The 14,216-nt window shown below is 29.9% G+C and overlaps 2 protein-coding genes across 2 annotated transcripts; both read right to left on the reverse strand.

The window, feature by feature from the left end:
• Positions 1-1,194: 1,194 nt before the first annotated feature.
• On the reverse strand, positions 1,195-8,217 carry LOC118041104 (uncharacterized). Its single transcript, XM_035048235.2, has 8 exons — positions 7,547-8,217; positions 3,958-3,991; positions 3,620-3,859; positions 3,185-3,274; positions 2,880-2,945; positions 1,771-1,862; positions 1,604-1,651; positions 1,195-1,512 (listed from the first exon to the last, which is right to left on the reverse strand). Exons 1-8 carry the CDS (start codon positions 7,894-7,896, stop codon positions 1,395-1,397), a joined length of 1,038 nt encoding a protein of 345 aa, XP_034904126.1. The 5' UTR covers positions 7,897-8,217; the 3' UTR covers positions 1,195-1,394.
• A 3,756-nt stretch (positions 8,218-11,973) lies between these two features.
• Positions 11,974-13,312, reverse strand: LOC118041102 (short-chain dehydrogenase reductase 3b). The gene is made up of 2 exons (XM_035048234.2): positions 13,171-13,312; positions 11,974-12,987 (listed from the first exon to the last, which is right to left on the reverse strand). Exons 1-2 carry the CDS (start codon positions 13,182-13,184, stop codon positions 12,213-12,215), a joined length of 789 nt encoding a protein of 262 aa, XP_034904125.1. The 5' UTR covers positions 13,185-13,312; the 3' UTR covers positions 11,974-12,212.
• Between the last annotated feature and the right edge of the window lie 904 nt (positions 13,313-14,216).

Here is a 14,216-nt window from a genome sequence, read left to right on the forward strand (position 1 = left end):
TACTTTACATAATTATTAAAACTTTGAAGTAATTTTAGTTTCTTAAGTTCTTTAAGCTATTGAGTACACAGAGCCGTAGTTAAGCTAAAATTCTTATTACTTTTAATTACTTAAATGTATTATTTGAATTGAATGACGTGAACAACGTCTAAAAAAGATTTTAGAATTAGGAAAAACAATGTTTTATAAAAATAAATTAAAAAAAAAATTAAAGAAAATAAAAATTGCTAATGGACTTAGAGCAAAAGCAGTCAAAGAGCATTTCCAATGAAAAATACTATATTAAATAGTCAAATGGATAAAATAGTTTTTTAAATAGTGTGAATATAGTTTTTTTTATTTATATATATTCCAATGGTAAAAAGCCATTTAAAAAATCCAATTATATTTTAATATATTTCATATTAAATCAATTTTAATATAATTATATAACTAATTTAGTTTTTTTTATATAACATAATTATGATGTTATTAATTATATAATTAATGAGTTATTTATGAAATTAAATATAAAATAATGAAGTAATATGAAAGTTAAAAGATATAATTTTAAGTTTAAATTTAAAACTTTTAATATAGTAGGGGCATAATTGATATTATTAATTAATTGGAGGATAACTGCTTCTTATACAGAGAAGCTAAGGCATAAAGCTTTGAGATTTGTAGGTTTTTTTTTTTTGGTTCTGTTTTTAAAGAGGAAACAAAGGAAAGAGACGATAGCCAACAAATATACGTACTTTCTCTTGCTTTTGGTTGTTTTACATAGAAGTGTAAAAATAACATTTCAGAGAAATAAAAAGCATTTTAGTTGGTTATTAAAAATACAAATTTTTAATTTTAGCTATCCTGTTAGTTCCTGTGCTGGAGTTGTTCTAAGAAAAGAAAAGCTTTAATTTGCTATAATTTTGTGTGTATGAAATTAACGTAGATTTAAGATAAGTTAAAGTAGTTGTTTGGAATTGCATTTCAAATAATATTTGTAAAATAATTATTATTTTTTATATTTTTTAATTGTGTTGATACTAAAAATAATTTTTTAAAAATAAAAAATAATATTATTTAAAACATTCACAAAAAAACACAATCAAGCAATTAATATCGTTAAATCAGAAAATAAGGCCTGTGAAAATTAATTACGGAATGGGAATAATTCCATCTTCTTTTTCCTTGAGATTCATAATCCAAGCAATGATGTAAAAAAAAGGCCAGTGAATGGTTGCATGTAGAGCTTCGATTCAGAACATGAACACTCAGATTCTCATCTGTAAGATGTCCCTAAAACACACTTTCGAGGGAATGGATGACTGTTCCCTCTTTATATGCATAAACATAAACAAACAAACAACCAAAATTGAGATCACCTTATACAGAAGTTGGTTGTAAAAAACGAAAATCTAGAAGGATCCCACAAAAGCACGAGGGAACAACCGGGAGAAAATAGCATTTTTTGCTTTAAATATCAGTGCATATATCCCATAACAAGGAATGTGCATTAGAGCCACCAGAAAATACCTGTTGCATTTGTAAATCCATTAGTTTTTAGTGATATGTGATGCAATTCAAAGTCAAAATAAAACAGATGAAAGTGAGATGAACAATATACCATAAGGGAGACCAGGGCGAGTCAAGCTCGAGGAATGGGTATGGCCACCTGAGAGAGACGGCAAAAAAACAGGTTATTAGTTCTTCAGCCAGCATTAAAAAAAATACCAACCATGTCTTCTTATCCACTGATTGAAAAGGAAAACAAAAAAGAAACATTATGCTTACCACGTAAAACCACATGCGTGAATAATCCACTGGAAAATGACATAGAGGCAGCTCCACTGCACAAAATATGCAATGCGGAACCATGGAAATGGCTGAAACCAGGACAAAAGGAGAAATTACTACACAGGAGACCTAAAGATGTCTACTTCTAGGCAAAAACTAAGCCTTATTGGGTGACAAAGGCATCAAGTCATTACAATCTTCTTTCAATCAAAGCAATTATTTTTTCCTTGCAAAAATGAGAAATTTCATGTCGGGCATAGAAGAAATTCTTATTTTCAGGTGAATTCCCCTGTGCTCTATTGTTTCAAATTGAACTACGTTGTTTTCCTTATAGGGAGATAAATAGTAGGATTTCCAAGGAATTATGAGATATGCAGAGTTTGTAAGTGTAGCTTCAGTTCTACTTTGCAGAGGAAGGTTCTAGCAATCAAATAAGCAGAGAAATTATCACTCAGATATATTGTGGCCTCTTTTGACATAGAATCAGACCACTCACAAGCTGTAAATGCAATTTCGACCCGTTTGGGAATTACCAGCTTTGGCTTCTTCTTTTTCGTTTCCATGTCTTTTCATTCAAAAGCAGAATTCCAAAGTGTTTATTAATACTTAAAAGCTAACATTGAAACCCCTTTCCACACATGACCTTACAGTTATTTTCAAATGCTACAATTTGTTATTTTCAGAAGTAACATTTTGTAGTTTTTGAGAAACCACAACCACAATTTTCCCAAACGGACATAATCCAGACTGGGAAGTTGCTTCAAATGTGAATGATATCAAGCAAATGGTTTCCAGGCTTTCTAACTGTGTTATGAGCTCGTTGGTAGAAATGCAAATGGAGTTGCAGAGGGGTTAGCTAAAGCTTCCGTACTCTCTTTTAAGTTCTCCTGATTGGATTCAATGTCCTCTGAGGGAACTGTGCTATCTATTGTACCTAGATACTCAGAGACTGGTGAAATTTCTTCCAATGAAAAAGAAAAAACAATGATGGCTTCGATGTAAATTGATGCTATAAAACCCATTTGAAGTCTCTATATTCAACTATATGAAATAGCTATCGCTTATTTCTAGAAAAGGACTTCCACTTCTATGACGGAAATACTTACAAGGCTATTGAGAACAGTATCTAGCAATAGAAAAAAAGCATTCAGGGAATGCATGCAACCCATCAACTGCAAAGCACAAGAGCATTAGAAAGTCAGTAAGAATTCCACCAGGGAATTGCAGCAGGTACAATTTTTGCTCCAAGTATTTCCCAGAGATCATATGATCTAAGCAGTGTGAACAATGTAATTGATTTTGGAATTCTGGAAGGTAACGTATAGAGAAATAAACCCAATAAAACTTTGAATGAATTAAGGATCTCAAGCACCAAAATGAGCTAATAACCAGTTTACCACTGGATTCTCACCGCATTGAGGCCGAGGTGCGTATTTGATAAAAAAGGGACTATAACACACCAAAATACAATGTCTGTTAGGACGACAGCACCTGCACAAGTCTGTTAAAAAAGAAGAGAAATATAAATAAGATCGATCAACCAGAAGAATGGCATTTCTAAGCATCAATAAAGCTCTACTTAAAGGCCTCAACGACAAGCAATTTTGTGTGTAAACTGATGATGTACACCATTATTGTCTATTCAAGAGGATTATGGGACTATGAGAACTGCAGGCTTTATTTGTGAATTTTGCTCCACAGTGCTGCCAGTAGAAAACTTGTTCAAGTGTAAATCAAGGCAAAAGTACTGAGGAATTATTGCAAGGAAAGAAGGCAAAAATACATCCCTATTTTTATAAATACATAACACATGCACATAAGAAGCAAGCAAATCTTGATGGCTAACTTGGTATATAATTTGCATAAGGTATCCCCAAAATCCAGCTCTTTCTCGAATTGCCTCCTCAGCACGGTGACTTTGCAACCTGACCGCACTCCTACTTTCCTTTTCCTTGTAAGTTTTAGAGGTAGCAGTTCCATTCTCTTCCACGTCCCCTTCCAAGAACACAGGATTTTCGCCATTTGCAGACGCAGCTGGTTTCTCTAAAGACACAAAACACCCATATGCAGATATCACAGTGCCAAGCTACAAGAGAATAAGGTTGCCAAGCGAATGAACAAGTCTTAGTCCCTACTTTAACAGTTGGTAAAATAGAGAAAATGGGGTTGCAGTGTTTGACATACCGCGAAATATATCAAAGCCAACGTAAATGTCCACCTGCAGATAAATTGTAATGCAAAATCAGAAACCGATTCACAATGACATTGCTGTATTTCAAGATCGAGAGAGGAGACGTTTTGGCTTTTTGGGTTTTGATCTGACTGAGTGTAGAAGTCCAGGGCAAAAGCAACATCTTAGTAGACAGTATAAAGCATAGGAGACGAGCAAAGAAAAGCGAAAACTCAATAAATTTATATTCTCTTTAATTTTTAGATTAAATGATAGGAAATCTCTCTAAATAAGTTGAAGGAATAATTACTTTCTTCTCAAAAAATTAAAAAAAAAAAAATCTTGCTTATAAAGAGTAGCTTCCCAAGATGCAGTTTCTAGTATTAATATTATTAGTTTTTTTAAAATAATATCGATATTTTTAGTTTACTACTGAATAGTTATAATAAGAAAATTTTCATTAAAGTTGACAATTTGTGAATCTATATAGAAAACCCAATAATTTGGTAGAATTTGAACAATGGAATCTCTAACTAAGAAGGTTTAGATTTCTCTGTAAAAATATTTGATTTGATAAGAATATTCTTAAATTTTAAGAATCATACAGAATTTCATTAATAAATACGAAATATGTTGTCTTACTTTAAAAAACTCTTCATGTCAAAATTAAAAACACACTTCTACTCCATGTAAAAGGAAAATACGAAATATATATATATATATATATATATATATATATATATGATAGTTTACTGTTGCTAATATTATATTTTATTCATTTAGATTAAAGATGAAAAGACTCGTACAATTCTTGTTATTTCCTTTTACTATCTATTTAATATTAAAAGATAAAGGAAAAAAAGCCCAAAGGGCTGGAGCATGTCCAGGCCAGATGGGCCACACATTCAATTCTAGTCGCGTGTCTGGCTTACCTAAGTGCTATCCACTTGCTCTCTGACACGCGCTAACACACATGCCGGAAGAGATAGATCCCTGAAGACAAAAAAAAAATACTATTTGTTTTTTATATATAATTTTTTATTTGAAAAAATACTAAATTGATTTTTTCAATATTTTTTTTATCATTTTAATATGATAAAGTTAAAAATATAAAAATTATTATTTTAATATATTTTCAATTGAAAAATCCAATGCACCACATTATTAAACACAAATTAATATAATAACAAAGGAGAAGAAAAGAGGAAGAGGTGGTTGGGTATTGAAGTGGTTATTTTTCAAAATATATTTTAGTTAGAAATATATTAAAATAATATTTTTTATTTATTTTTACATTTATTTTTTTATATCAAAATAATCTAAAAAAAAAAAAAATAATGATTTAAAATAAAAAAATAATATTTTTAAAACATAAAAATAAAGAAGCGGACATGGTTGGCTTCACAGCACACATTTCCTCACTGTTGTTGCACGCCAAAACATCTTTATCAGGTGACCACGACCAAGACATGCATCAAACTGCCGATTCTAATTTTTGATTCTAATTTCCATAAACGGGGCACTCTTTTGTTCAGTTCAGTCCTCTAATGTCTTCAGACTCTAAGTTTTAATCCCTATTTTATTGATTGTTGTGTATAAATCCTATATTTTGTATGTTTCTTGATGATTTCGTTTTTTAAATATTTTTAAATATTTTATGTGGTTAAAACGAAATTTGGATGATTTATTAAGTTTAAATGACTTGAGTTGAGCTTAATTGAAAATAAGATAATTTGGGATTTTTTTATTTTATTTCACATATTTAAAAAGACTTTGGATTTCTTAATATTTGTGCCTAAAATCTTGATATTATTGGGATATTGAAAATGCAGTATTTTAGTGTTTATTGTTATTATTACTGTTACTGTATTGTTAATATTATTATTAGTTTTAATTTATTAATGATTAGGGGTACGAGTGATAGATATATTATATGGTATTTTTATTTTTTTTTATAGAAAATCTCTATTTTTTTCTATCTCAAAATAAAAATAAAAATAAAGACAATAGAAATAAAATGGACATGTCTCCTTATACTTCTTATTTTGAAAATATAAAATTCATTTCAAAATTATCTTATAGAAGTTTATATATTTATTTCTTTAATCAAATATATTTATGTATCTTCTATATTTACCTATTTTGTTATAGAAAAATAACCAAATACAAATAGTTGGTCAACATAAATCCAACAATTAATAGACTAACCCACTTTTTTGTGTATGAAATTAAAACATGCTAATAATTATATGCTAAGGAGCATGCTGAGCTTCGATTGACTATTTTAGTTTGTATATATAATCATGTTTGTGTGATCTATGATATTTCCATGCTTGATTTGCTTACAAATTAAATAATTATATGATTAACAGTCGTTCTATCGATCTAGGTGTCTATGTTTAGCATCTGATATCAACTTTGATCCAATGACATGACTTTTTATTATCTATTATTTTTACTATTATTAACATTATTTTTATTTATTTTCTTAGATCATTTTTTTTATTATTACTATTACTATTATTATTGGGCTAGTGCCACTGCCGCATTTTAGTAGACTTAGTTAAAAATTGAGATAATATCCTAAGTTCATTTCATTATCTTTACTGGTGTTTTAAATTGACTTATAACCTATTTGTAAGTTTAATGTAGGTTATGTTTGAATGTATTTTTTAAAAAAAATATATTAAAAATAATATTATTTTATTTTTAAAAAATTTAATTTTAATATTAATATATTAAAATAATCTAAAAATTAATTTTAAATAAACAGTATTTTATTGACACTATCAATCACTTAAACTACATCCAAATTAAAATCTATATTTCTTTCTACATGGAGTATGGGCTTGAATTTGATAATAACTTCAAGCCCAAACGTTTCCTTTCTAAATGGGCTACAATGAAAAACTTTTCGATTATTTGTAATTTTAAAAATTAAATTAATTTTTATGTGAAGAATTTTTTAGAAAATATTCACTTGAATTTAAAATAAAATTCAAATCATAATAAATAAATAAATAAAATCAAAGAAGAGACCCTCTAATTTGCAACGATAATTCTAAATAAAAAAAAATATTATTAAAAAAATCTATAAAATTTAACACATAGTTTGCTAAAACCCCAACAACAAGACATAAAATTTCTCATTCTACAAAAACATGTTAGAATAACTATGATCTTTTCTAGATGTGTAACTCTAGACCCTAATACGAATATGTAATAATAATTTAACCTTGAGTTGTTTTTAGGTTTTCTTCGAAGATAAATAAGAGAGAGATATTTTTCAAAATTATAAAATTATAATTTCTTATGTATCGAGGATTCCCTTCATACAGGGTTAAACAGTTCTTCTTTTCCTTTTGAATTTCTTGCCATGAACGTGCCTTTTAGTCCACTGTGTGACGAATTTCATCTAATTAACCTAATTATCTGGGTAGCAAAAACCAAATGAACCACTAAGCAATGAGTAAAACGCTTACTTACCAAGCCTTGTTATGAACTTATGATCAATGAAATAAATCAACTAATTAAGATGCGTGGAGCAATAAAAAGCCATATATATTAGCGAGAAATTGAAATTTATAATCAAGAACAACTTACTCGGTGTAGTAAACAAATATGGTGGCATCCCATGTCAAGAAATCCGTCAGCAAGAATCCAGCCATGACCAGGAAGGAGATGAAACGAGTAGCTAGGAGCCAGCCGGGGTGCACCCCTTTCCAACAACTGGTCCATAGCTGCGCAGAACCAACATGGTTTCTTGGTATTGCAATTGCTTGCACGGTCCGATCATCAGTATCCGATCGAGCCATGAGGAGGCTCTGACACAGGATATCATCTTCACTTGTCGAGCCAAGTTCCCTCCTCCATAGCATCCATAAGGACACAAGAAGAGCCGCAGCAACAATGCCGAAGCAAACGAAATCATACCAGTAAATGACCAGTGCCATTTATAGCCACACCCACTTTTCCCGCAATTTAGAACTTGGAGATCGAAACGGTCGAGGTAAAAGCTGAATCTCAGCACCATTGACTGCATCTAAGAACTTGTTTAACTGGAGTAGATCTAAAGGAGAAAGGTTTTGATAAGAGAATGTTAGGTTTGACTGTTTGGTTGGAAAATTCTGTACCGACATGTTTTTGTAATACATTTTAAAAAAGGAAAGGGTAATGGATAAGTTGAATTAGACTTATTTGTTTCATGGAAACCTTTTTTTCTAAAAGTACTTTTCAAATTTTTTCGTGTTCTAAAAATCTAATTTAAAAAAAAATGTTTTCCTCTTCAGTTGAGAAATGTGCCATTTATTGCTACATGTTCTTGTGTCTTAGAGCTGAGAAAATCAAGTCAGTTTGTTTGATTCGTAAAGTTTAAAAGGATATGAGACTGTTTTTGGATATTGTTGAGACTGTTTACAAGAATATTATTTACCGACAATAAAGTCTCAAGGAAAAATAGTTAAATCTTTGATAACAATTTTTTTTTTTTTTTAATCCGAGTTTCAACAAGAAGCTGTGATTTTTGGATGGGTCCATGTACATAAATAACATCGCCCAATAAGGCAATGCCAGCTCCACAATGCAGAGACCAGAGAGCAATCGAAACGGTGTCGTCCTTTGTCGGTTGCCTAAGATGAGTCTCGGTAACAAACCCTTTCCGAAAAAGGTTGACTCCTCAATAAATCAACGGCCAGCAAATCCCCGCCACGACACCAACACTGGGTGTCAATCCAGTGTGGAGATACACGAAACATACAGAAACTGTTATCTACAAACGAGTCCCTTAATTATGTGATTTATTTTACATCAGCTCAAAATGACAATTGTTTTGCAATTCTACCACAACCAAATCGTTACCCACCTAACATAAATTCAAGGTTCTAAAAATATTTAGAAGAAAAAACATTAGACGCATATATAGTAGTGTTGTAGTGATTTTCTTTTGAGTTTGATGTTAAAAATATTTTTAAGTTTAGCATATATATATCATGTTAAAAATTAAGTGTTCTAACATTTTATTAATATATATTATATATATTTTAAGCTGATTGATTTTTATGAATTGCTCATATATATACATACATATATATATATATATAAGGAATTTTCACGTTTTTCTATATTCACACTAATTTGCGTGTATCTCGATTAATCTCATGGCTTTTAAAGTTAATAATCATGTAAGTTTTCAGTAACCCTAAAGTTTATGAAACTTAAATTGATGATCTTTAAAAAGCAAAATTAGAACTAATCAGTTGAGTTACATCTTTTAAAATTAAATTTTCATGTTTCTTACTATAATTATAACATATATATTGTTACACTATAGATGAGAAATTTGCGAATCATAGCGTGAATTCACATGAACAGCCAATATTTGGTAAATGAGTACAAGAAACTATTGAGTTGTTAAACTGTGCAGTAAGTTTGCACGAGTAAATTAAACCTTCCCTGATTAAAGGCAGAACAAGTAGCTACAAATAAATATGGAATTTTATTTATTTTCTTCTTAAATGTTCGTCTTTACCCTGCTATAACAAATAATTATTCAGTAGACGGGCTGCTCCCTTTAATTCCGAGTGCATTAAATAATTATTATAGTTATAATTGTAATTGTAAAAAATAATAAATTGTACATGCATGGGCACCACTCACCCAAACATATTTTATTATTTTTTTGGTTTCTTTCTCTTTAATTACATTCTTTTGTGATCGAATTAATGGAAAAATTCTTCTAATTTATTATAAAAGATAAATAATAAAAAAAAGAGACCAAGATCAATTTCAAATTGGCATGAAACAATCATGCCCATTCTAACTAAGCTCTTCCATTGCTAATGCTTTGGTTCAACTACTCTTTTTTAATTCCTTTTCAATCTCTTTAATTTTTAAAATTCATTTAAAATCTTGTTTTGTTTAAATTTTAGAATATGAGTTCAAGATATAAAAGAAAAAGTCACATGAAAACAAACAAAAAAAAAGAGTTGTTGGTTGACCCAATTTTAATGAAAATATAGGCAATATTTATGTTAATGAATTTCTTTTAATAAAAGAAGTTCAATTGAGATGTTTTTTAGCTTTTATCTTACTTGAAAAAATAAATTGAAACACATAATTTTTTTAATTTATTATTTTTTTCATTTTAAAACCAGTTTTTGATTAATTTAAGACCATGAATTAAAATTTATATCATAGATGTTTTAAGATAATAAAAAAATGGCTGATATGAGTTTTTTTATCCAAGAATTTGAACTAGAAGTAATGCACTGTGTGATATTTAAAAAAAAAAACAATTAGATGAAGAACGTGTCATCCATCCAACTTAATTGCCATGAAACAATCATCTTTGGTTCAACTACTTTTTTTGAATTCCTTTTCAATCTCTTTAATTTTTAAAATTCATCTAAAATCTTGTTTTGTTTATTTTTTAAATCATGAACTCAAGATATGAGAGAGAGAAATTACATGAAAACAAGAAAAAAAAAGTTATCGATTAGCCTAATTTTAATGAGAAAATAGCCCATATTTGTGTTAAAGAATGTCTTTCAATAAAAGAAATTCAATTTAGGTGTTTTTTTTACTTTTATCTTACCTAAAAAAATAAATAGAAACTCATAAGTTTTTTTTTTTTTATCATTTTGAAACCAGTTTTTGACTATTTTAAGATTATGTATTAAGATTTCTATAGTATTTTTTAAGTATTTTTAGATAATAAAAAATAGTTGATATGAATTTTTTTATCCAAGAATTTGAACTAGAATAATGTGCTGCGTGATATTTAAAAAAAAAAATTAGGTGAAGAACGTGACATCCATCTAACTTAACGAAAAAAACAAATATTAGGTCAAACAATATCCTTTCAAGGTCACTGTTAAGTGCCATTCTTTCTTGGCCATAAAGAGCCCACCAGACGTAGACTCTTGGAATCTTTTTTTAAGGCCCTTGTTCACGTTAGTTTGCAGATGTGGTAGATATTTAGCTACCTTACCATGCAACATTTAAAGTAAATTATGTTCTATAAAAATATATTATATTTTTAGGAGAAATTTAGGTCCTTTTGCATTTTGGTTCAAATATTGATTGTACTCGTACCCTTGCATTTGCTTCGTACACTATAATAAAAAGAAAAAAAAAATATAAGATTTTTTATTTTTCAATTTTAAATTTTGACATAGATTAATTTATGATCAAATATCCTGATCATTAGCAAAAAAAACTCAAGTTGATGAGGATATTGAAATTATTCAAGGAAGTTGAAGATGTCACAGAATTATCTCAACTCAAAAATTTAAGTTGTTAAGTGAGGTTCAAATATATTATTTATATTATTCTAACACACTTTCTCAAGTGAAAGTAACTTACACAGGTCTGTTTTATCTTGCACTTAATTTATATTAAATAAATAAGGATAATGAGATTCAAACTCATAATCACTTTAGTGTTCAAGACTCTGATACCATGTCACAGAACCATCTTAACCTAAACACTTAAGCTGTTAATTGAATTTCAAAGATATGATTTATATTACTGTAACATAGGATTGCCTCCGAGTTTAATTTCTTATAATATGCTAGATATGTTATTTATTTTGTGTTTAGTAATATAGTTCATGATGTTTTTTAGAAATATTGTTTAATTTTTTAAAAATATATTTATTTATTTTTTATACAAATACATTAAAACATTAAAAAAAAATTTAAAAACATAAAATAGTTTAAAAATACTTTAAAAAACAAAAATAATTTTTTTTTTCCAACCCAACATGTTCCCTTCGGTTTTGCCTGCCCGTTTTGAAGACGTATTAATTAAAGGTGCAAGATATTTCTGTAGAAACAGTGAATTGATATATAAAAATAATTTATTACCTATAACTAACAGTGTGGTTATCCCTTGTGTTTTCTTTTGTCGATGCCTACCCGATCAAATACCCAAATTGTTTTTATTAATTCGCCGTTTCTACAGAAATGTCTTGAACCTTTAATCAAGATGTCTTCAAAATGAGCAGACAAGACCGAAGGAAACGTGGAGAGTTGGATCGAAAAAAGAGATAAATAAATAAATAACATATCTCGCAGATTACAAGGAAATGCACATGGGAAGTGCTAGTAACAAGGTTTGACTTAAATAGGAAATGTAATTCAATTTTACAAAGAAGGAAAAAAAAAAAGAAGCCAAGCAATGATCACGCGTAATTAAAAATGCTGGCTGGCTGGCTCTCTTTGATGGGGGGGAAAAAAAGAAAGAAAAAGTGACAAGCTATCCCACATTTTCAGATGGCTGAAAAACTGTGATTAACAACCGTGAATCCTCCGTCAACGGCCAAGTTGTGTCCACTTATGTAAGCTGATTCATCGGAAGCGAGAAACAAAGCAGCTTCGGCTATATGCCTCGCCTTCAATACAATACCCTTCAAGTTGGCCAAGGCACAGCTATTAGCTTCAACTTCACTGGGCTGCAAATTATAAGCTCTACAAGAAAGTGGTGTCGCAACCCCATAAGGAGAAATGCAGTTGACTCTAATCCCATAAGCCCCTAGCTCACTGCAAGCCGCCCTGACTAGACCAACCAGAGCGTGCTTCGATGTGGTATAAGCATGGGGTCCTGTTCCGGCAAGCGAGGAAGCGACGCTAGTCGTGCATATAATAGATCCCCGGATGTTTTCAGACACCATGGCACGGGCTGCGTGCTTAATTGTTGCTGCAACGCCCCGTACATTTGTAGCCATGGTGTTGTCGAAACCTTCGATGTCAAGTTCTAGGATCCCTGTTAACGGGCCAATGATGCCAGCATTGCTGAATAAAATATCAAGCTTCCCATACTTCTCCATGATGTATTTCACTGTTTCCTCAACTTGCTTCTCATCTCTTACATCGCAGTGGCGGTAAGTAGCTCTATCAGCTCCTATCGATGCTACTACTTGATGCCCTAAATCATCCTGGACATCTGCAGCAACAACAAAACCTCCATTCTCAACAAATAGCTTCACTGCCTCCTCACCGATCCCGCTAGCTGCACCAGTAATCAGTGCAACCTTGCCTTCCAACCTGAAAGATCAAATGCACGATTGAATAGATGTGTATATAACCACATATAAGTAACAAATGGAAATTTATGTATCTGTAAAAGCTTACTTGTAAGTCTTACAAGAAAAGGGAATAAATAAAAATGTTCATGATGTGCTCTCTGGCAGATCTACGAGGGTTAAATTAAGAAAGAAAAAGGCTTACCTTGGCTTAGACATTGGTGAAAGTCTCTTGTTCCTCTTGATAAACGACTTAATTTGCTCAAACTTCTAAATAATAAGACTCTTGGATCTGCTGTTTATAATGGTTTTAGATTCGTGCTGCGTAACCAATATTTTTAAGTAGGTTTATATTAAGCTCGTAGAAAATGCACAAGTGCCATGCTTAGGGTTGTATATATAATAGGTATTGACTATGATGAACTATTATTTTTATTCTTTATTTTTTATTTTTTGAAATCAATCATTTATTATGACAATATGGTAACCAAAATAAAATTTGTCTAAAATATTAAAGTCAACTGTTCCTGAGAATATATACTCGAACATATTAATTTGAAGATATAAACTCCATCACATCTACGTTAAATTAACAAATATAGTTCTATATATATTTATACATCAGATGAATTAAATAGTTCTACGAAAGTCAAAGTTATCCTATTCATGCATGCATGTTGAGCGAAAAGGAATCTATACAATCCATCCATTGATCCATTTGTAATTCCACTGCAAGTTTTGTGGATCTGATATTTGAAACCAATGCACAGTACATGCAAGTTGTGTAAAGCCAGACAAGAAAGAAAAAAAAAAAAAAGTTATTGTGAAATATTTATTCTGGTAGATTCTCCTCACCCACGCGATAACACTGAAGAAAAACAAGAAAAGAGACGGGTCTCCATGCATTTGTGGAAGAGTAGGGGCCATCCCCGCATTCTTTCTTCCAACTTCAGGTTTTATTTCTTTTTCTTTTTTTACTTTTTAGGTGAAAAAATTAAAAAAAAAAATTATTAAATTTGATGAAGTTTCTAATTTGAATTATAGATTTGATGAGTTAAATAATAAAATTTAAATCAATTTAATATGTTGTTATCTTAATATTTTTTTTATAAAAATATGACATTTTAAAGTTAAAAAGAATATTTGTGTTATTTTTAATTAATCTTGAATTATTATTTTTTAAATTCAAAATGTATTATTACTGCACGTCCACAAGATGGAAATCTCATTCTTATTAATTAATAATAATAA

This window comes from Populus alba, chromosome 14 (assembly GCF_005239225.2).
Source record: "Populus alba chromosome 14, ASM523922v2, whole genome shotgun sequence".
In the NCBI taxonomy this organism is placed as follows: Eukaryota; Viridiplantae; Streptophyta; class Magnoliopsida; order Malpighiales; family Salicaceae; genus Populus; species Populus alba.

Excerpts from the sequence above, each read along its gene's own strand:
- LOC118041104 (XM_035048235.2), bottom strand. The coding sequence starts at position 7,896 with ATGGCACTGGTCATTTACTGGTATGATTTCGTTTGCTTCGGCATTGTT. Across the intron at positions 2,946-3,184 it reads CGCACCTCGGCCTCAATGCG|TTGATGGGTTGCATGCATTC; the intron begins GTGAGAATCCAG and ends TGTGCTTTGCAG. Across the intron at positions 1,652-1,770 it reads CACGCATGTGGTTTTACGTG|GTGGCCATACCCATTCCTCG; the intron begins GTAAGCATAATG and ends CGTCTCTCTCAG.